Below are 18,417 nucleotides of genomic sequence, written 5' to 3'. Positions count from 1 at the left end.
GGATAAAATGGTGGTCATTCTCATAGTCTCTGTGCTTGGCTGAGGAAAGCCAAGTAACAGCTCCTAGTGCTTTGTGCTGTGCATCAACAGTAAGAATACCTTCCCCCAACTGCATTACAAAATTATTTTAGCTCAGTCTTGTACATTTTGGAAGTAGGAATTTTGTAGGTTACTAGAGGACTGACACAGTTGTAAGACTTTGGCAAGCAAATCTTAGGTATTGCTGCTGCTGGCTTTTGGTAAAGTATCATATACTGTTTGGTAAGTCAGACATGAGTAGATCATTACACTTGGTGATAGACTGTTTCCAGGCTCATTTTTAAAAAAGATTAAATATGCATACTGGGTTACAGGCTTCTTTCAGTAACACTCTCTTCTGTAGGCCACCTAATCTCTCAATTTTAACAGTTCCTCTGTTCCGGACAATAACTTAGCATGACAGTAAAATATTATTTTGGATTACAAAAGTTTTAAAATATGATCTCTCTTCCTAAAAGCCCAGAATTCTGGAGACTCACTTTGACTTTTCGAAACCAAAGAATCACTTATCTTCTGTCTGCACGAGGAAGGCCAGTGCTGTGAAACTCCTTTGCCAGCTATTTGTATTCCAGAGTGTGGAGCAGCATCTGTGGAGCTGGGGCACGGGCAGGCTCCTCTCCCCGGCTGCCGGCCGGCCTGGCAGGGCCGCTGTGCCCACACAGAGCGGGGTTTGTTGTGCCACATCTAAAGCTGCTGCAGGGTCTATTCTCTGCCCTTTCAGAGTCACAGTGTTTCTCAGGACAGTCTACAGCCGCTGCAATGTGCCCAGGATTTGGCAAAATCTGGTGCTTGTCCTTCAGTTCTTTCTTTTTGCCCCATTTGCTTTCCTTTGTAGAGCACAACTTCACAGCCCTTAATACTTAGACATTTGAGAATTTCCTGACAGTCCATTTGGATTATATTTCATATCAGCTTCTGTCTGCTGTTTCTACACTTTATGTTTAAGAATTCTCTTTAAATGGAGTTATCAACACTGGCAGATTGTGAGATTTCTGATTTTCTGGATAAGGTAATTGAGGTGGAGAACCCACACCAACTTCTGTTCACTTCAGGAGGTTAAAACAGGGAGAAGAATGAAGGCAAAGTAATAGCTTTTCTCCCTTTGTGCTTGAGGCCCTGTAGCAATTGAGGTGTCTCGTATCTCTCTGAGCCCCCAAACCTGTTCTTCTGAGCTTCCTCAGTCTGTAGAGGTCACCCCCTTCACACTGCAAATGACCCAAGGAAAGAACTTGTGGAGGACTTTTGGTTCCAGAGCAAGGGAACCGAGGCAGAGTCATGGCAAGTCCTCACATCAGAATGGCCAGGCGGATGAGGTAAAGGTGATGTTTTGCTGACGCCCAGCTTGGTGTCCTACTTCCCACAGTGGCCAGCAGCAGCTGGTAATTAGGGAAAGAATCCAGAAGAGGACAAGTATGGCCAGATGCTTTGCTGGTATTTCCTCTGAGCTTTTGGCAGTCTGTGGCACTGGGGCATCCAGAAATTGGAGTTTGTATCTGCATTCTTGTGCTTAATGGGTCTTGATGGACTTTCTATGAATTTTTCTAATTACTTTCTGGACCATTTGTAGTTTTGGCATACACGACATCCTGTGGTAATGAATTCTGTGATTCAGTTATGTTGTGTAACATCTAAGTAATTTCATTAGGTGCCCCTACTACTCTTATCATGAGAAACAGTGAATAGCTTTTCTCAGATCTATTTTCTACTTACCGACAGTGGATTTTTTTCTCTGCTTTCCTAGGTAGAAGCAGCTTGACACCTTTGCTGCTCTTCTCAGTACATTTCATCTTTTTTTGAGACAGGGTGACCAGCAGTACAATCTATATTCATGAAAATAATTTACAGAGTAGTATAACTATATTTTTCTAATAATTCATATTTATTTTGCCTTTCAGATGTCTGTTGACAGACATTTTCATATATCTCTTTACTGGATGGTAATGGCTCATTTAAAGCTCATCACCATGTGTATGTGTAAACATAGTTAGGCACTCAGAGGAAAACTTGTCTTTACTCTGCATTTATCAACAGTGAATTTCTTCTGCTGTTTTTTTTTTTTTAATCTGTATTAAGAAATAATTTTTATATTTTTTTCAGTAGATTGGAGTTTCCCACACAATTTTGTATCATCAGCAGGCTCTATCACCTTCTTGTTCTCCCCTTTTAATGTAATAATCCAGTAAGCTGAAAAGCACGGAACTCTGTTGGGATGCACTGATAATCTTTCTTCCTTTTGTGAAATCTGACCTCTCACTAACTGTTCTTTAAAGGATATTAAATGATGAGCCCTCTCATCCTACAACAGCTTAATTTCCTTGGTGAGGGACTTTGTAAAAAGCTTTCTGAAAAATGGAAGTACACTGCTATCAACTGGTTATTCTTATCCACATGCTTATTGACTCCTTCAAAGGAAAACTACAGTTTTCAAACCAAGATTTTAAAATGTTATTGATACTTTGCTATTTTACTTATCCAGATGCCTTCTAATTCTGTTATTACAATTTAATCTCTTCATGAAGTCTTGAGTAACACCAGATGTCCTTTACTACCACAGAGTCCATCAAAGCTTTCTGTGCAAAAAAATTAAAGTTACTGGGGATCTAAAACAAGTCTAAAATATTAAAGTTTTGTTTTTTTGTTTTTTTTTTTTTCAGAATTGCTTTCAGGCTCCTAATAAATATGATATTTAATTATAGCACTTAAGAATCTGTCAGAACTGCTGAAGTTCAAAATGAACAGCTGTAATTTTGGTGCTTGAAGAGAGAGATGAGAAGGACCACAATAGTATATTTAATACTCCATATTTAAAAACTGAGTCTTTATAAGGAACCACTATTGTGGTGGGTTACTAATAAAAATTAAGCAATTGCATTTTATGCAGAGTTAGGGCCCTGTGCCACTGGAGCCTTGAGCTATGAGCCATACTCCATGCAGGACCTCAACATCAGATTACCATCATTATTCAAATATCTGAATTTTTCCTTTCAGATTTAATAAGAAAACAGATCAAGACTCAACAGTAGTTTTTCTTCCCTTCTATTCTCAGCATCACCTTTCTATTCACTGAGGTTTGTTGACTTCATTAAGGCCATGGCTAAACCAGTATGCTCTATATATTTCCAACCTGGAACTAGTATAATTCATTAACATTAGGACCTATAGTTGGGAGAAATAAGCTTTTGATTTCTGCAGAACACAGTAACCTGTTTCCTGTATGGGAAGCATGTCACTAGTGCTTCACGCTTAAGCACTGTCAGCGACATCTCTTACCAATTCCCAGTCTCGATCTTGAGGCACTGGAGTAAAAAAATCTTAGCAGATAACCATTAATTACCTGTCAAAACAACTGAGTTTCTTTGCGATTTTCTGCACCACTAATATACACAATATTTCATCCTCAGATGAAATACGAGGAAGACAGTGAGATATGGCATTAGTCATTCTAAATGAAGCCTACAGAAGAGCCCATCTAAACAAATAGAAGGAAATTAATCAGATGCAAATAGGATCCGCAAAGCCGTGGGTGTGCATAGGTTCTCAATGGTGTGTACAGCATTGCAGCTAAATGCGGCTGAATGCTAGACAGAGAAATACCGCAAAACTCTGACAGTAATCAAGACAAGATACTAAAATGTGAGAGAGAGATGAGAGTTAAGCTGCTGATTCTTCGGTGGAAATCTAATGTGTATGGGATACAGTTTCTTAATTCAGAGATAATACAGTAATGGACAGCCTTCAAATGATTGAGCTAGCTAGAAGTAATGTATTTGATTTTGGAGGATAAACTGTACTAATTACCCCCAAAAGGACAGAGTGAGTAACTATCCACAGGTCTTTTACATGATATTATGGGAGCAAATGAATCAGGGAAATGCTTGTGATGTGGTGCCAGTGGGGGAGGGAAGGAGAGACCAGATGTTCCTTAAGAAGCAAGATTTAACAAGAAAGAAAAAGCAGAACTTCCTTTTAGTAAGATCAACATACTCCTTGGTTTTCATTAAAAAGAAAATTTCAGGAATGTCCTGCACAGATTTAGATGGCTCAGGAAAAGGTATGTACAAAATGCTTTCATACACTTTGCTTATGGAAAACAACTACAAAAAACAGGTAGAAAAGAATGGAACAGAATTCACTCTTTTTTTTTAACTAATCTGTAATCCTAGAGTGCACTGTTTAAGCAGGAGCAATTAAAATAGAAAATCAATAATTGTTACTACAAGAACAAAATTGCAACCAGAGGGATCAGCTGTTGGCATTAGCCTTATTGTGGCTCCTGATAAACTGATTATTTTTGACCCCTTTATCTAAAAAATATCACTGTAGTTCAGATGGCATTCCTACTTAGAGCTGGCATTATGTCGCTGCTCATCAGCTGTTCCTGAGTCTGCTTTTTCAGGCGTCTGAGAAGAATCATTTTGTTCAGATCCATTAAAAGGATCCTTGTATCTTAGACATCTTCATGTCTAAAGGCTGCAACTAAAACTCATCACCTATAACTAAAAGCCATGATGGTTTCTGAATTGGAAACTGATCTGGTGCCAAATGAATGTTATGGGAGCATGTGACAAGCAGTCGAGTATGTCTTAAGACAGAACCTGTTCATTATATAGAATCACTTCAGTGGTTATTAATGCAAACTTTTCCCCCAAGAGAGGACTGTGGCTTTCTAATGTCTGTGGATCTGGCTATAAATATGAGGAATACAGCTGGTCATGGGGTGGCAAGATACTGATCACAAAGAAGGTGGTTTTTGTGTTAATGATCTGAATCAATGCTTTGATTTAAAATCTCAGTTGTGTTATGTTTGCTTAGTCTTCAGAAATGCTGGAAACAGAACTGAACTTTAACAACTCTGTCCTCCATGAGGTACATTCTATTTTATTATGAACCCATCCAACAATGTAAAAAGGTCTTTTGTGAATTAGAATCTGGTTCTATTGTTTCTGAACAAGTATCAGCCAACGTCCTTACAAGGATATAGTACGCTAGCAACATGATAAGCATTTAATGAATGTTAAGAGTAGTTACAGATATACTGCAAAAAGAAAAACAAAAATAATTAAAACTGTCTGCCTAAGATTCAAATACCTGATGAATAATCAATTTTCTGATCACCTTTCATAGGCAATTATTTATCATTTGCATAATTTATGGCTCTGTGGAGGATGGGATTAGGTAGTAAATAATAGAGAGTCATCAATTATACTCTCAGTGTTTTCCACATTCAGTTTCAAAACACATGATGAAGGAACAAAATGTCAATGAGATGATGACACAAAGACAGGGATACATCTGTATCTACTGAAAATTAACTTTGTTCAGCTAATATTATACCTAGTGAGCATCCTTAACCTGCACAGGTGTTTGTATATGTATGCACATGCATGCATATCCCTCAGGGTCCAAATTCCCTGAACAGGACAGAATGTTCTGTTTATAATAAGCCACTATGGACCAAATAAGTATAAATTGAAGACCTGGAGGTCATTTCATGTTTATATGATAAGGTTGTATATAGAGCTGTGTAACTGCAGTTGAAACTGAAGTTCTGCTGTAAACATAGACAAGTCCCAGTATGATATGCATTTGTCCTCAAGGCCATATTTGAAAACATCTGTGTTGATATCTTTGATATTCTAACAAATACTGGCATTATATGTTACTGTAGAATGGACCATTTCAACATCTAAGCATAAATACTATACTTTGGGAAATAAGAGCTATAAATCAAGTAACATTTTTTTTTTTGCTATTTCAGTAATGTCCTAGATTTGATTGCACATTTTACTTGTATGGTGTTTCTATCTCTACTATCTAATTTAAAGTATGGTATTAAGATTTTCGAAATCTTGCTAGAAAAGCAAAAATTGCTTTCTCTTCAGAGGTGAGAAGGACTTGTTGGGCTGTCCTAAGTATACCTAGTCTGACTTGGATTAGGTTAGATACCAACCTAACAAACAAAACACATACCATTTGTGTAACTACAACCTGTATCAGAACAAAGCACAAACAGGTCAGATGTTGCAGAGGCATCTGACAGGAATGACTTGTCCTCTTGAAACTTTTTAGATTTGAGAGACAAAAACTAAACACAGTGAATATTACGGTGCTTAAATATTATGAAATTCAACCTAAGGAATAGTGCTTAGGACTGCATGTTTTGATGCTTAAATGCGTTGTAGGGGGAGGCTGAGGTGTCCAACATCCAAATATTCTCCTCAGCCTGGGGAAACCTGATGTCTAGTTGTGGTACCTTTATTTTATACAGCTTCTATAAAGGGAAATGAAAGATGTATTGAGCCAGATTTGAAATACTGATAAAGTAGGAGATTGATTCCGTTTTCTACTGAGAAAGCAACTCCCTTACAAGAGATGCTGTAATGGCTTCCTGCCTTTTTTGGTGTTACTTCAAGAATAATCAGATACAAAACATAACCTCTACTTGAAATATGCCAGTCCAGAACTAAGGACCGCCAGATTCTCTTTTTTGCCATGTTTATTCTGTCTTGTCCCTTCAGTGTGACATTTTCTGCTGAACAGGGAACAGCATCAATGCTCAAGGTGGAGACTGGCCTTCTTTTCATTATAGCCTTAAAGGGAGCTTGTTAGGAAAAACAGAATTATATCCGTACCTGCTGAAGTCTGAAATTCCAGGTTTGCCATGTTTGAGTATGCAGATCAAAGCTTCCTTCTTGCTGAGTGTCTAATCTGAAAAGAGGATGTGGTGTTGTGAAACCTGTATGCACAGACACGCCAAACCCACAGGTCTCTGTAAAGAACCTGCTTTAAACACACCCACTTACTTCGTGTCACCTGCTGGTTATCTCTTTTCAACTTCTCCCAGTTCTCACTGAATTGCCCTTTGGATCCATTGGGACCTTCTTAATCATAAAAACAGATTTGCGCAACGGTTTTAACTTCCTAGAACTCTGTATTTCCGTACGTCATCATTCAAATTAGTAGGTTCATAGGGAAATATACCTGAGAATGTGGGAGTTCTGCATACCTCAGTTCCAGTCCCTCCTTCAGGGACTGCATGTGCATTCTGCATTGTATTTAATTTTTACTGAAACAGCATTGGAAACAGAGTGCAGTCTGGTTTTCAGTGTCTTAAGAGTTAGCTTTTTCACTAGAAAAAAAATCTGAATTATTTTACATTACTAAAAATAGGTTTCATTAAAAATTAAGAGAGAGGATAGGCTTTTATGCATGTTCTAATTCAAATCCCTGTTTTAGCTACTCATTATAGGTTTTGCAACTACTTAAATTGTAGGATCTTGACCAGCCATGGTAATTTAAAATACTTAACCAGGGCATACAGCATCCTCATACCATCACATGAGAGTCGGTGGCTCCACAATGAGTAAGGAAATTCAAACAAGGCATTTGGTTCAAACTGTCAACATTATATACTTGTGTATAGGTTATACATATACAAATGAACACTGACCAACTGCCAAATGACTGACATCAAGATTTGTGCCTTGAAGAACACATACAAACCTTGTTTCTGACAATATAAAATAGGAGTTTTGTGTTATGGCCTAGTGTACTTCTGCCTGCTTATCCTGTACACCAGGCATGGGGGACTGGCAAAGGCCTAAGGCAGCTTGCACACAGCATCCGCTGGTGTTTTGCCTGGATTAGTTGCTGCAATTTGCACTTTTTTTCACAAGCAACAAATCTGTTCCCAAAGAAATAATAGGTCACTAGCACTTTATCATGGTTTAATACCAGCAAACACTTGCTGTGTTCTTATTATTTTTCCTCCTTTGAAAGGAGACTTTGGAAATAACCTTTCCTCATTGTGTCCTTCTCTATTCAACCAAAACTGACCCCTGTTTTCTCTTCCCTACACCAGCAATTCTTTCAGGATGCAGCTCGAGCAGCTCACTGCCTGCTCTGCTTTGGGCCTTTGGGATCTAGCTACAAGACCAGGCTGTGCCTTTATGTACAGCAACAGTTTAGCAGAATGTTTTATTAAGTGTAGCACCATAAATGCAAACATATTCTGTCAGACATTTCTGTAGCTACTGGGGGTGGTTTTGTGTGCAGTACCGATATGAAGGCATCTCCAGTTGTGCCACGGTTTCACTATCACTTTGAGCTATGGGACACTGGATACAGAGGCTGGACGGCAACTGCCTCCCTCCCTTTCCTCTCTCCCAGTCACTTCTGCTCTTCTGTTGCTCTGCAACTTGTGCTTCCACAGGTGTTTACACACAACTCAAACAGATCTGGAGATCTAACTGAGGGTAATATTAACCCCACAAAAAATAAATATGTTTAGTTAGTTTTGACTACACTAAAAGATACTTTTAAACAGAGCAGCCTTACTGCACAGTTCATTGACCTGACGAATGCTTGTGCTTACACTGGTAGCACAGGAACAGGCACAAGCAATTAAGAGCAGGTAGGACCAGCTCCTTCTTTTGGAGGGCCAGTTTTAAGTGGTTGAGTTACAGAGATACGCTTCCTGCACTGATACCACAGGCCAGAAAATAAACCCAGGAGAGATCATTGTTGCATATTCAGAGATCAAATACAAACTTATTGGCTCCCATCAGCAAAATCCTGGTTGTTTGTAGACACTGAGGACATAAAGTCAGTATGATCAAGTTTCTGTAAAGGTGTTCAAGATCAATGTAAGTGTAAGCAATTATTACAAATATTGTAGAACATATGTATATTTGTTGTAGTTTTACGGCAAAAGGGACACACATTGCTCATGTATGTAGTGTGTTGCGTTGCTTCTACCAATTAAATAGTTGAGGAATGCTGCAAAGCTTTTTGGATGGAAAAGTGGGCTATAATTTTAAACCCCAGTATACGAGATTTTGTAAATGACATAGGATTAATCCTGGTCAGTTTTCACACCAGAGATATTGTCAAAAATCTTGCTATCGTAGTTGTGGCACAACTGAGTAGAAACAGCATCTTAAAGCTCATAATAGTATAATACTACTGGATGTTAGTGTTGAAGATGCCTACTGCAGTAGTGTGTGACTATATTCTTCACAATGTAATAATTACATAATAATACTGTTACCTTGATGCCTTAAAATGTTATCAGTAGTCAATTAATGGCACGTATCTTAAAGAATACTCTTACTTTTTATGAGCACAGATACCTAAATCTTGTTTCTATAGTTAAGACAATTCAGTTGAAGAATTTGTTCTTCCTAAGTAAAAACATTGCCAAACAGATGCTTTTGTGTATGGGCAATGATTTTCAATACTATGAAAATCACATTGCAGTAATAGGTGATCACTTTATACTTCAGTGAGACTATTTGTGAACAAGGCAGCTTAAAGCAGCTTAAAATGTAACAAATTCATAGTTATCAAAATGTTTACCTTGAATACTTCATCAAAATGTCGAATCAGCTGAGTCTGAATCTGTAGCCTGTGTCACTGCAATATGATGATAAATGCTAGATAATATGGGCTTGGAAGAGGGAAAAAAAAAAAAAGAACTATTTCAAACCACAGAGGAAATCAATATAGTAACAGAGATGCATATGTGGCTAGAATACTGGTGGACAACCCAGCTCAAAGTTTTGAAAGTGCTGAGCACCAGAGTTTTAAACTCACACCTGGTACAAAGACATGGGTGAATTTTCCTGAAATAGAATCAACAGGGTAAAAGACGAACCATAACTTGTTTACAGCAGAAACACTGTAATGAAATGAAAACTAATTACAGTGTTTAGGGCAAGATAAATCTGGTAGGCAGAATAGTTTATATACTAAACATCCAGTGGTACTTAGACCATGCAGTGACTCTGCAGTTCCTGATTTATTCATTAGTCCTGAAACAGACAGATTACACATCCATTTCTACTGGCAGATTTTGGGGGAAGGGAAAGCTAATTCTGCTGAAAATTTCTTATTCTGTTTCAGTGAAAAAGCTTTATTTGAAAAAAAAAAAAAAAAAAAAAGTTTTGAACATCATTATCTCCTGAGCAGGAACTGATTTAAGTAGTAGAAAGGTTGATTTGAGTGTACTGTTTACATCAAGTAACCCTCAGGAATCAGCACTCCAAATTGCTGACGTTAAACTCTGATTTAATTGAGCAGCTGCTACAAGTGAATAGGAGTTGAGATAGCTCAGCATTTTGTTCCTCTGTTCTGCATGTACACAATAGATTTGGCTCAACAAGAGCATTTTTTATAAAACAATGCTTTCATTTGCAGCTAGATGCAGCATGTAATTGCAACACAGTCTGGCTAGAATATAAGCACATTAGCTTACAGTTCTGCGTTCTTCAGGTCTACAGTACAGGTAGTAAATATAATGATACGTCTGTTCTTCCAGCCTCAATACGTGCAGAATGCACATCGTAAGGCAGATCTTTATAATGAGATTCAATGCCTTAGATATTTCTTTCTCTGTTAAAATATTGGGTCAGGTTCTAACTGGGTTTATTTCTTCAAACCTTGGAAGTTCCAGGAAATCTGAGGACGAAGAATGGGAGGGTACAAATGAACACTACAAATCAAATGTCTGTTTCAAAAAGAAACATGTATACACCTAGTAAGTTCTGCTGGAAGACTAAGTGACGTAGTGAGTTCAAAGGCTGAGCAGGTGTGGATGTTGGCAGACACTGGCAGGAGGACAGGAGGACACGGCTGGGCTAGCACAGCAGGGGCGGTGGCAAAGTGCGAGTGTGAGGGACCAAAAGCAGAACAGCAAAGCCACAAGCTGGCCTTGTTTAACTGTGGCCATGGTAAAACATCTTAATATCCATGACTGTGAGATGTAAAAGTATGAGATTTCCTTGATTCTTAATTTTCATGCTTTTTAGTAAAGGGAAACTGAGACATTAAAGCTAAAAGTCAACAGAAGGCTTTGAAGCACATAATCGTAAAGCAGTGAGCTTTCACAGAACACAGCTAGAACCCCAGACTGCGGGTGAGTTCACACGGGTGCCCCTGAGCCTCCCTGGGACCCCAGGAAAGCGACGTCCCGAGTGTCCTGGTCACGGGCGCTGAGGAAACCGAGATGTCCCCCGCTCCTCCTCCTGGCCTGCACCCCTCAGCCCTCTCCGGCAGCGGACGGGCCATCTTCCCGCCGCAGACAGTGGATTGGGGCCGCTTCCCCTCCTCCGCGGTTCTGTGCAAAAACCAAGGAGCCTCGGAAGATGCGGGCGGGGCGGCAGCTGCGGGACGAGCGTCCCGCTGAGGAGACGCTGTTCCTGCGCCCGCACAACCCCGCACCGCGGGCTGCCCCGGCTCCCGCCCGGCCCGGCCCGGCCCCACCTGTGGAGGCAGCGGCCGCGGGCACCGCGGCTCCGGCTGCCCCGGCCCAGTACCCGCACGGCCCCGGGTCGCGCCCAGCGCCGGCGGCGGCGCCGCGGCCCCTTTAAATGGAGGCGGGGCCGAGCGCCAAAGTTTGCACAAGTTGTGGAGCGGGGCCGCGCGGAGCTGCGTGTCCGGCCCGGCCATGGGGCCCCCCGGCCGTTAGCGCCCCCGCCATGGACTACCTCACCGCCTTCACCGGCAAGGGCGGCCGCCTCCTGCGCGGCACCGCCAGCCGCCTCTGGGGGGTTGTGCCCGGCGGCCTCCGCCAGGTCCGCTTCCAGGACGTCCGGTGCCGCGGGGAGCCGGGCCCCACCGAGCAGGCGCCAGGTACCGGCGGGGAAGGGGCCGGAGGTTGCGGGGGGAGGCAGGGGCAGCGGCCGGTCAGGGGCTGCCCTGGGTGCCAGGGTGGGTTTCTCACTCCCCCCGAGCCTCCCTGGAGGGGGGCGAGCTCCGCGGAAGCGCCAGCAGGAGGGCGAGAGGGTCCCTTCCCCGGCGGGGCGCGGCCCGCGGGCCCCTTGGTGCCCTCCGGGCTCCCCGAGCGCGGGGTCCCGCAGCCGCTGCTCCCCTCTGCCCGCGGGCCGCGCGGGGGCGGCTCTGAGCGGTGGCCGGGGGAGGAGGCGGCGGTGGAAGACAAAGAGGGGAGGGCGTGGGAGGGCCGGCACATGGTCCCGGCCGGCATACGGCTCCCGGGTGCCCCGCCGGGGCGCCTGCCCGAGCGGAGGCTGCGCCCCGAGGGGCTTGCACCGGACACGGGCGTAGTAACGAAAAAACAACTTTGTTGTTGCTGCGCGTCTTCCTGATTTCAGTGACAGTGCTACTGCATTTACTTTTGTTACCCCGCCCCTCCCTCCCCCACAAACCAACTCACTTTCCTGGTACCTCTGTTGACCAGCCTGAGGGAAAGTGACAGGAGCTCCTTGGTTTGAGATCTCCTTTGTTTCCAAGGTAGTTTTTGCCACTCCTGTGCCCCTGAATAACAGACAGTAGTACTGTGGAAGTGGGTTTGGCCATGGTAAGTAGTAGTAGTACCTCTGCATTTCAGTGGTCAAACAGGTCAGCCTGGAGACAGTGACTGTCCTGTGCCTGGGGCTAAGGGACCTGCTTTTGTCAACTGCTTTTGTCACTGGCTTTCTTGATCATGTCGTTGGGCCTTAAGTATAGGTACTCTAACTTACTCATTCCAAGTGAGTACTCAGGTTGCCAAGAAATACCATGAAAACTGGAGGGATGGGCAGCGAATGTACGCAGGCACTATATGTAGAAGAGGACCAGGCAATAAGGACTCCTGGGAGGCAATGCTGTTGACTGGAGATTAAAAACAAACTCTGACATGCCTAGTAAAAACGGCATGGTCTAAGAATTGTTTTGAAAGAAAAAGACATGTGAAGTTTGTGAAGATGCTTTCTAGAAATCCAAAGAGTTGTATACAATGATTAGTAAATATTTTCCTTTTTTTTCTTCTGGTTCAAGAATCACTGTGCCAAGTGGATGATCACGTATTTATCATTGTAGATAAGGTTGAAGTTAGGTTTCTACTGAAAGGTAATATTAAAGACCATTGAGTTTGTTACTTTAGGTTATTTTGAAAGAGTAAACGAGTTGTTTTTTATTAAGAGAAACAAGATCTGGTACTTACAGTAGTGGGCAAGGCAACAGTATTCTGCCAGATGCAGATGATGTGCCCTTGTGTGCTATATTGACAGTGCCGCTCTTTCTTTCTTTCTTTATTTGTTGTCCCTCTACTCCAAGACATACAGGGAAAGAGACAGCAACTGTGTTTCAGCAGTGAGATGAATTACCTTGAATACATCCTCTACAAACTGTTAAAGGCTTGTTAACAAAGATTACTTATACTGTTGTGCAGAAGCAAAATGGCAGTAGAACTCTTCGACATTTCTGGTCTTATGATCAGTTACAAGGCCATGCGTTCAACTGTTAGTGTAAAGCATCTCTTGTGATACATGTGATTTCTTAGAGGGAGGAGCTCCCTATTCCTATTGTTGCCTTCTTTCTTTGGGACAAAGGATTAACTTAGATTGTATTATAATGTTTTGGGTTTTCCCTAGCTCTGAGGAGGAAATGTTCTTCCTCAGATACTTTCATAATGTAATATTTCACATTTGTGTTAATGAAAAGTGACTGCAGTTCTGGAATGCAGGGTGGGGTTCTGTTTGTATAGAATTTGGTTTGCCTCTTTGACAGAACCATACTTCGGGTTTTTCCTCACCTAGAGAAAGCATACTGTGTGAGGCAATTGGATCTTGGACCTCCCATGCTGTCTTTGTCTTCATGGGGTTTCTGTCAGTTATGGGCAGAAACAGTTTCTCGTGACTGCAGAGTTCTTCTGGAATGTGTTTTCTTGGCTTTCATAAACCGCCTGTGCCCTGGTAATGGGTGCTGTGGAAGCTGTAACAATTATTACAATACTTCAGTTGAAATCCAACCTCTCATTTAATTAGAGATGGGTCCCCTGACATTAACTTAAACCTTAATGGCAAATTCTAACTACTCCAAATGTTCAAGCTCTGTATGCTGTGTTCTGGATGCAGGCCTGCCTATTACTCTAGCTTTTTTTTTTTCCACTTAGGACTTTCAGAAGGATCTTTGCAGTGTTCACTTTCTTTGCATCGTTCAGTTGTGACTATACATTACTTATTAGAAGAATAATTCTTCATAAATACCTCAAACTCCGTTTCCACATTTCTGGGGAAAACCACAACATTATTTAGTTGTAATTATTTTAAATTTTGTTTCTACAATAAAATATCTCGATTTTATTCATGTAATATTAGTAAATTTGCGTTTACTGTTGTCTTGCTTTTCTTCCTAAACAATTGAACAGCTGTACTGTAAGGTTTCCAAGTTGAGGGAGGCAAGTCTGGTCAAATGCCGTACCTTGAATCACTGTTCTGAGCCTACGTACTACTTTGGGTACGTGCAGAACAGTTTATAGTATTTCTTAGTAGGAAGAAAGGAGACATTGGGAGACTGGGTAGTGTGATGGAGGCTGTAAACCAGTTTAACCAGTTTACATTGCTCGTGTCAGCAGCCATGTCAGTGAAATAATTTCAGGAAGGTATTTAGTCTTTTAATGATTGTGGTAGAGGATAAAAATGCAAGGAGAACAAAAAATTTTAGAGAAAGCATCTGTCTATAGTGAAGGTGCTACCAAAAATTTCAGTGTAAAATTCTCTTTTTATTTTCTTAAAAAAAAAAAAAAAAGCCTTGTGGGCTTTAAAATAGAGCTTCTGAAGACAGTCTGCTGGTAATTTCTAGAAAGAATGTCTCATAGTTCAGTATACTGTTTGCTTTCTCAGCTGTGTAAAGGGGAGTGTGGCCGCCAGCGAGGGACATGCTTTTGCTTCTTTCCTGTGGCACTGGGGAGGCGGTGCTTTGGTTTGGTGCGGTGGTGGTAAAGAGGCTGCTGGGAAACTGTAGAGGGTCCAGCCAGTGTGTTCAGGATCACAGAGCATCTACCTAAAAGGGCACACTCTTCGCAGTAGTAAGAAATTATAAAAGAAGAGGCAGCAGCCATGAGTTTTGGTTTGGGAAGGTTCAAATTGGACAATAGAAAAAAAATTCACAAGGAGGATAGCCCATCTATGTGACAGGTGACTGTTTTAAGCTGATGTAATTTGATGTTGACAATATTACTGCTTCAAACTGGAGGCTGGAGTAGATGTACTCAAGAGGTTTCTTCCAGGTAACACTTTGGTTCTGTGACAACATAGTTCCATACTGGGAGTCTCATGCTTCTGCCCGTCTAGACATTTTCACTTCACTTCTGTCTGTGGTCACTTCGTGGAGGGAGAAGATATGCTACACAGGCACTCTTGACTTCTTGCAGTGTGCCTGTCATTAAGTACAGAAGTTAAAGAAATGAAAATCAGTCATTCAGAACTTGTTCAGAGAATCCTCTTAAGCAGCCTGTCCAGGAAATTGTTGTACCTTCTGTCTATTGAAAGTGTTTTGTTGGTTTTTTTGCAGGTGCAACTTGTTTATTCAGTTCTGAACCATGTGCCCTCTAGGGTTTATTTACATTTTTTTTCTTATCAGTTTTCGAGTTTTGATTGGTATGATAACTATATACAGTATATCTGGTAAGCTGTGTGGCCTTTCAGTCTTCTGTACTATGGTGAAGGTAGTGGCGGTGCATTAAAAATAAAGTGCTGGGCCAAGTTACCGTACACTTGACAAGTTCTGCTGTAAAAGTTAGCATTTTCCTTTCTAAAAATCTGTCTCAGAATAAAGCAGACATAAGAATAGGTAGGTTATTTCCTCACTTCATCCTTATTCAGTACTTCACTTTTAAGAAATTAATTTTAACAGGTGTATGATAAAGTACAAGAGGCTTCAAACACAGGAACACAGTTCTGCAAGTTTTCCTGTACACACTGTTCTGGATGAAGCACATGTGAAATGTACCAGCAGCCTTTACAGAGATGCTAATGCTTCGCTTTCATGTCTGAAAATACTTCATTTGGTACAGGCATGAGTGGCAAATGTGATCTTGGAATGTATCAGACTGGTGACTCAATCATCTTGTGATATGTTAATGTATGCAGAATCTCTTCTGACTTATGCGCTACTAGTGTATAGAAATTCTTGACTGTTCCCTGGGTGTATGTGATGTTAAATTATCTCTTACTTAATGTTATGCTTTGTACTACTACATCTTGCCCTGTTTTTCTCCAAGCTTTGGGGCTACAGGATTCACTGTGTGTCCTTTTACCCAGCCTTTGCTGTTGATTGTGCTTCTGAGTTTCTTTGCTGATGTGCAGTTCAACTATTTAAAACCTAGTCCATTGGGAGCTCATTAACATACCACTTCATTCTGCTAGTTGCTATTTCTCTCTCCCCTTTAGTGAATTTTTTGACATAGTTTAATATTCTTAGTCCATTTTCTACTGTTGAATAGGATTCTGATATATTGGATATTTTACTGAAGTTCAGTTCATATCTGTTTCAGTCATCTGCTGGGTTAGTTTATAATCTAAATATGGTTTATTCTAGTAATTTGGTGTCTGACTGCACTGCTTTTTTTTAATGTGTCATGTTGCATTTTTATCTTAATTTTTCTGGTTGATTCCCATTTCTACGTTTGAACAGTTTTGAAGCTTGTGTTTTATTGAAAATCCTGCATGCTTATAGCTGCCTTTTGACTTACTGCATGTATGAATAATAACTTTCTGTTCATCAGTAAACAACGCACCTTGCTGTGTTGTATGTGTGAATCTCCCTCTGGCTTGGTTTGGTGGTGGCCTCGTGCGTCTGCATTGCCTGCCAGAAAGATGTTGGAGTAGTCATAGTTACAGGTAACTCAAATGGTAAGCAAGAGTATTTAGTCCTCCTTAAAGTAGAGAAGACTATGACTTCAGGCTAGGTTTTGCAATGCCTTATCCAGCTGCACCTTGATAATGTCCAAGGATGGAAACTGCACAACTGCTCTAGACAATTAGATTTTTACCTTTTACCCTGTCAGAAGCTCTCCTATTTGTCCATTATGTCTATTGTCTTTCATTCTCCCGCTATGCTTCACTGTATACAGCCTGGCTCTGTCATCTTGACGCCTGTGGGGAAGTTATTGAGAAGGTAAAGGAAGGCAGCTCTTACAGTCCCTCTAAACCATCTCTTCTTTGGGCTGGAGCAGCTCTGCTCACATAGCCTCTTATAGCCCCCGACTACCTTGGTGGCCCTTCACCAAAATAGTTTTCGTTTATTAATGCCTTTCTTATACTGAAAGGGACTGGGGGTAGGGGGGAAAATGGAATGATGACATTAGAACCAGTATTCCAAAAGCCATGTGAATGCCAAGTTAAGGCGAATACCCGCTTCTCTGGTGCTGTGTCTGCTGGCTGTGCTCCTGTTGATACAGCTGAGGATGCTGTTGGCCCTTCTGGCTGCCGGGGCACACTGTTGGCTGTGTCCATCTTCCTGCCTACCAAGACCCCCGGGATTTCTTAACCAGAGCTGCTCCCTGGCTGGGCAGTGCCAGCCTGTGCAACACAAGGGGCTCTCCTTCCCATTTAGAGGACTGTTGTCCTGTTGAATTTCATAAGGTTCCTGCCAGCCTGTTCCTCCAGCCTGTCCAGCTGCCTCTGAATGGCAACGCTGCCCTCAGGTACGGTGACTGATCCCCCCAGTTTGATGTCATCTGCAAACCTAATGCAATAAACTTGTACAGCAAGATGTTTACCCAGGCTTTGGGTCTAACTTTATGTACATGGTACGTCTGTTTGCATGTTAGCAGAGCTGTTGTAGTGTGCAAGTCTGCTTACATCATTAGGATAAGGTGACTGTTTTTAAGCTCGTAGAAAGGCTAGGTACCATTGGCTTAAATGTGATAAGGCAAAGTGTAAGTAAGTTCTTAAAGGTGTCTAAGGATAACTTGATATTGCTGTACAATGATCAAATTTCTTATGGGGTTTTGGGTAGACTTGAAGATGTACAACTAAACAGGCTTAAATACCTGAAACAGAAGGACAATCACTGGAAAAGTTGACTTTGCTGTCTCAGTAGAGCAGTCATGATTTTTGCAGGTTTTCATTAATATATACATTTGGTCTGTAGAGCTTGTACAGTGGGTGGAAATTTCAGGTCATCTCTAATATATTAAACTGTACACATACATATTTTAGATATAACAGGTAAGGAAGCTTACTGTTGTTAACACATATTGTGGTATAGTCTGGAAATTTGGTGAAGCATTTCTGTTTACCTTGAATGTGAAATGTTCTTTTAGAAGAAAGCCTGTGTGATGCACATTCCAGGAGTGTCATGTGTGGAGCTCACTTAGTGTCTTCTAGTCTTCTGGAGAAGTGGCCTGCCTTAAATATGTTTCTATTGAATTGTTTTTCATCCTGAAAAAATGCATTTAATTATTTCTTCCTATGTGCTCTGCAGCTGACTGGATAGCAGAAAAGGTGGTATGTGTTAGAGGGATCACAAAATGAACTTGAGTTGGTGCTGAATCTGTACTGTAGGAAGAAGCTGTTTTGATGTGTTTACAGTATTGATGCAGCATTAACAAGGTCTCTGCATTTAGTTTGGTGTTTTGCTTGAAAAAAATAGGAA

General features: G+C 41.4%; 1 protein-coding gene and 1 long non-coding RNA gene across 7 annotated transcripts in view; one reads left to right on the top strand and one right to left on the bottom strand.

The window, feature by feature from the left end:
* Positions 1-3,975: 3,975 nt before the first annotated feature.
* The window catches only part of OXR1 (oxidation resistance 1), an 88,898-nt gene continuing 74,456 nt past the window's right edge, over positions 3,976-18,417 (top strand). For 5 of the 6 annotated variants that reach the window (XR_014183413.1, XM_082046340.1, XM_082046342.1 and 2 more), the window contains exon 1: positions 11,445-11,670. Coding sequence is in view for 5 of the 6 variants with exons in the window: in XM_082046340.1 (XP_081902466.1) it covers positions 11,517-11,670 (154 nt within the window). In the remaining variant the exon portion in view is untranslated. Of the gene's footprint in view, positions 4,091-11,444; positions 11,671-18,417 lie in introns of those variants that run through there. The other variant, XM_082046341.1, reaches the window with a different exon arrangement.
* Positions 9,421-11,191, bottom strand: LOC309436818. Its single transcript, XR_014183414.1, has 2 exons — positions 10,295-11,191; positions 9,421-9,487 (listed from the first exon to the last, which is right to left on the bottom strand). It is a non-coding gene; the product is annotated as an uncharacterized lncRNA (long non-coding RNA).

Source organism: Streptopelia decaocto (genome assembly GCF_964273445.1).
Source record: "Streptopelia decaocto genome assembly, chromosome: 2".
NCBI classification, from domain to species: Eukaryota; Metazoa; Chordata; class Aves; order Columbiformes; family Columbidae; genus Streptopelia; species Streptopelia decaocto.
This window is presented reverse-complemented; position numbering and strand designations above follow the sequence as displayed.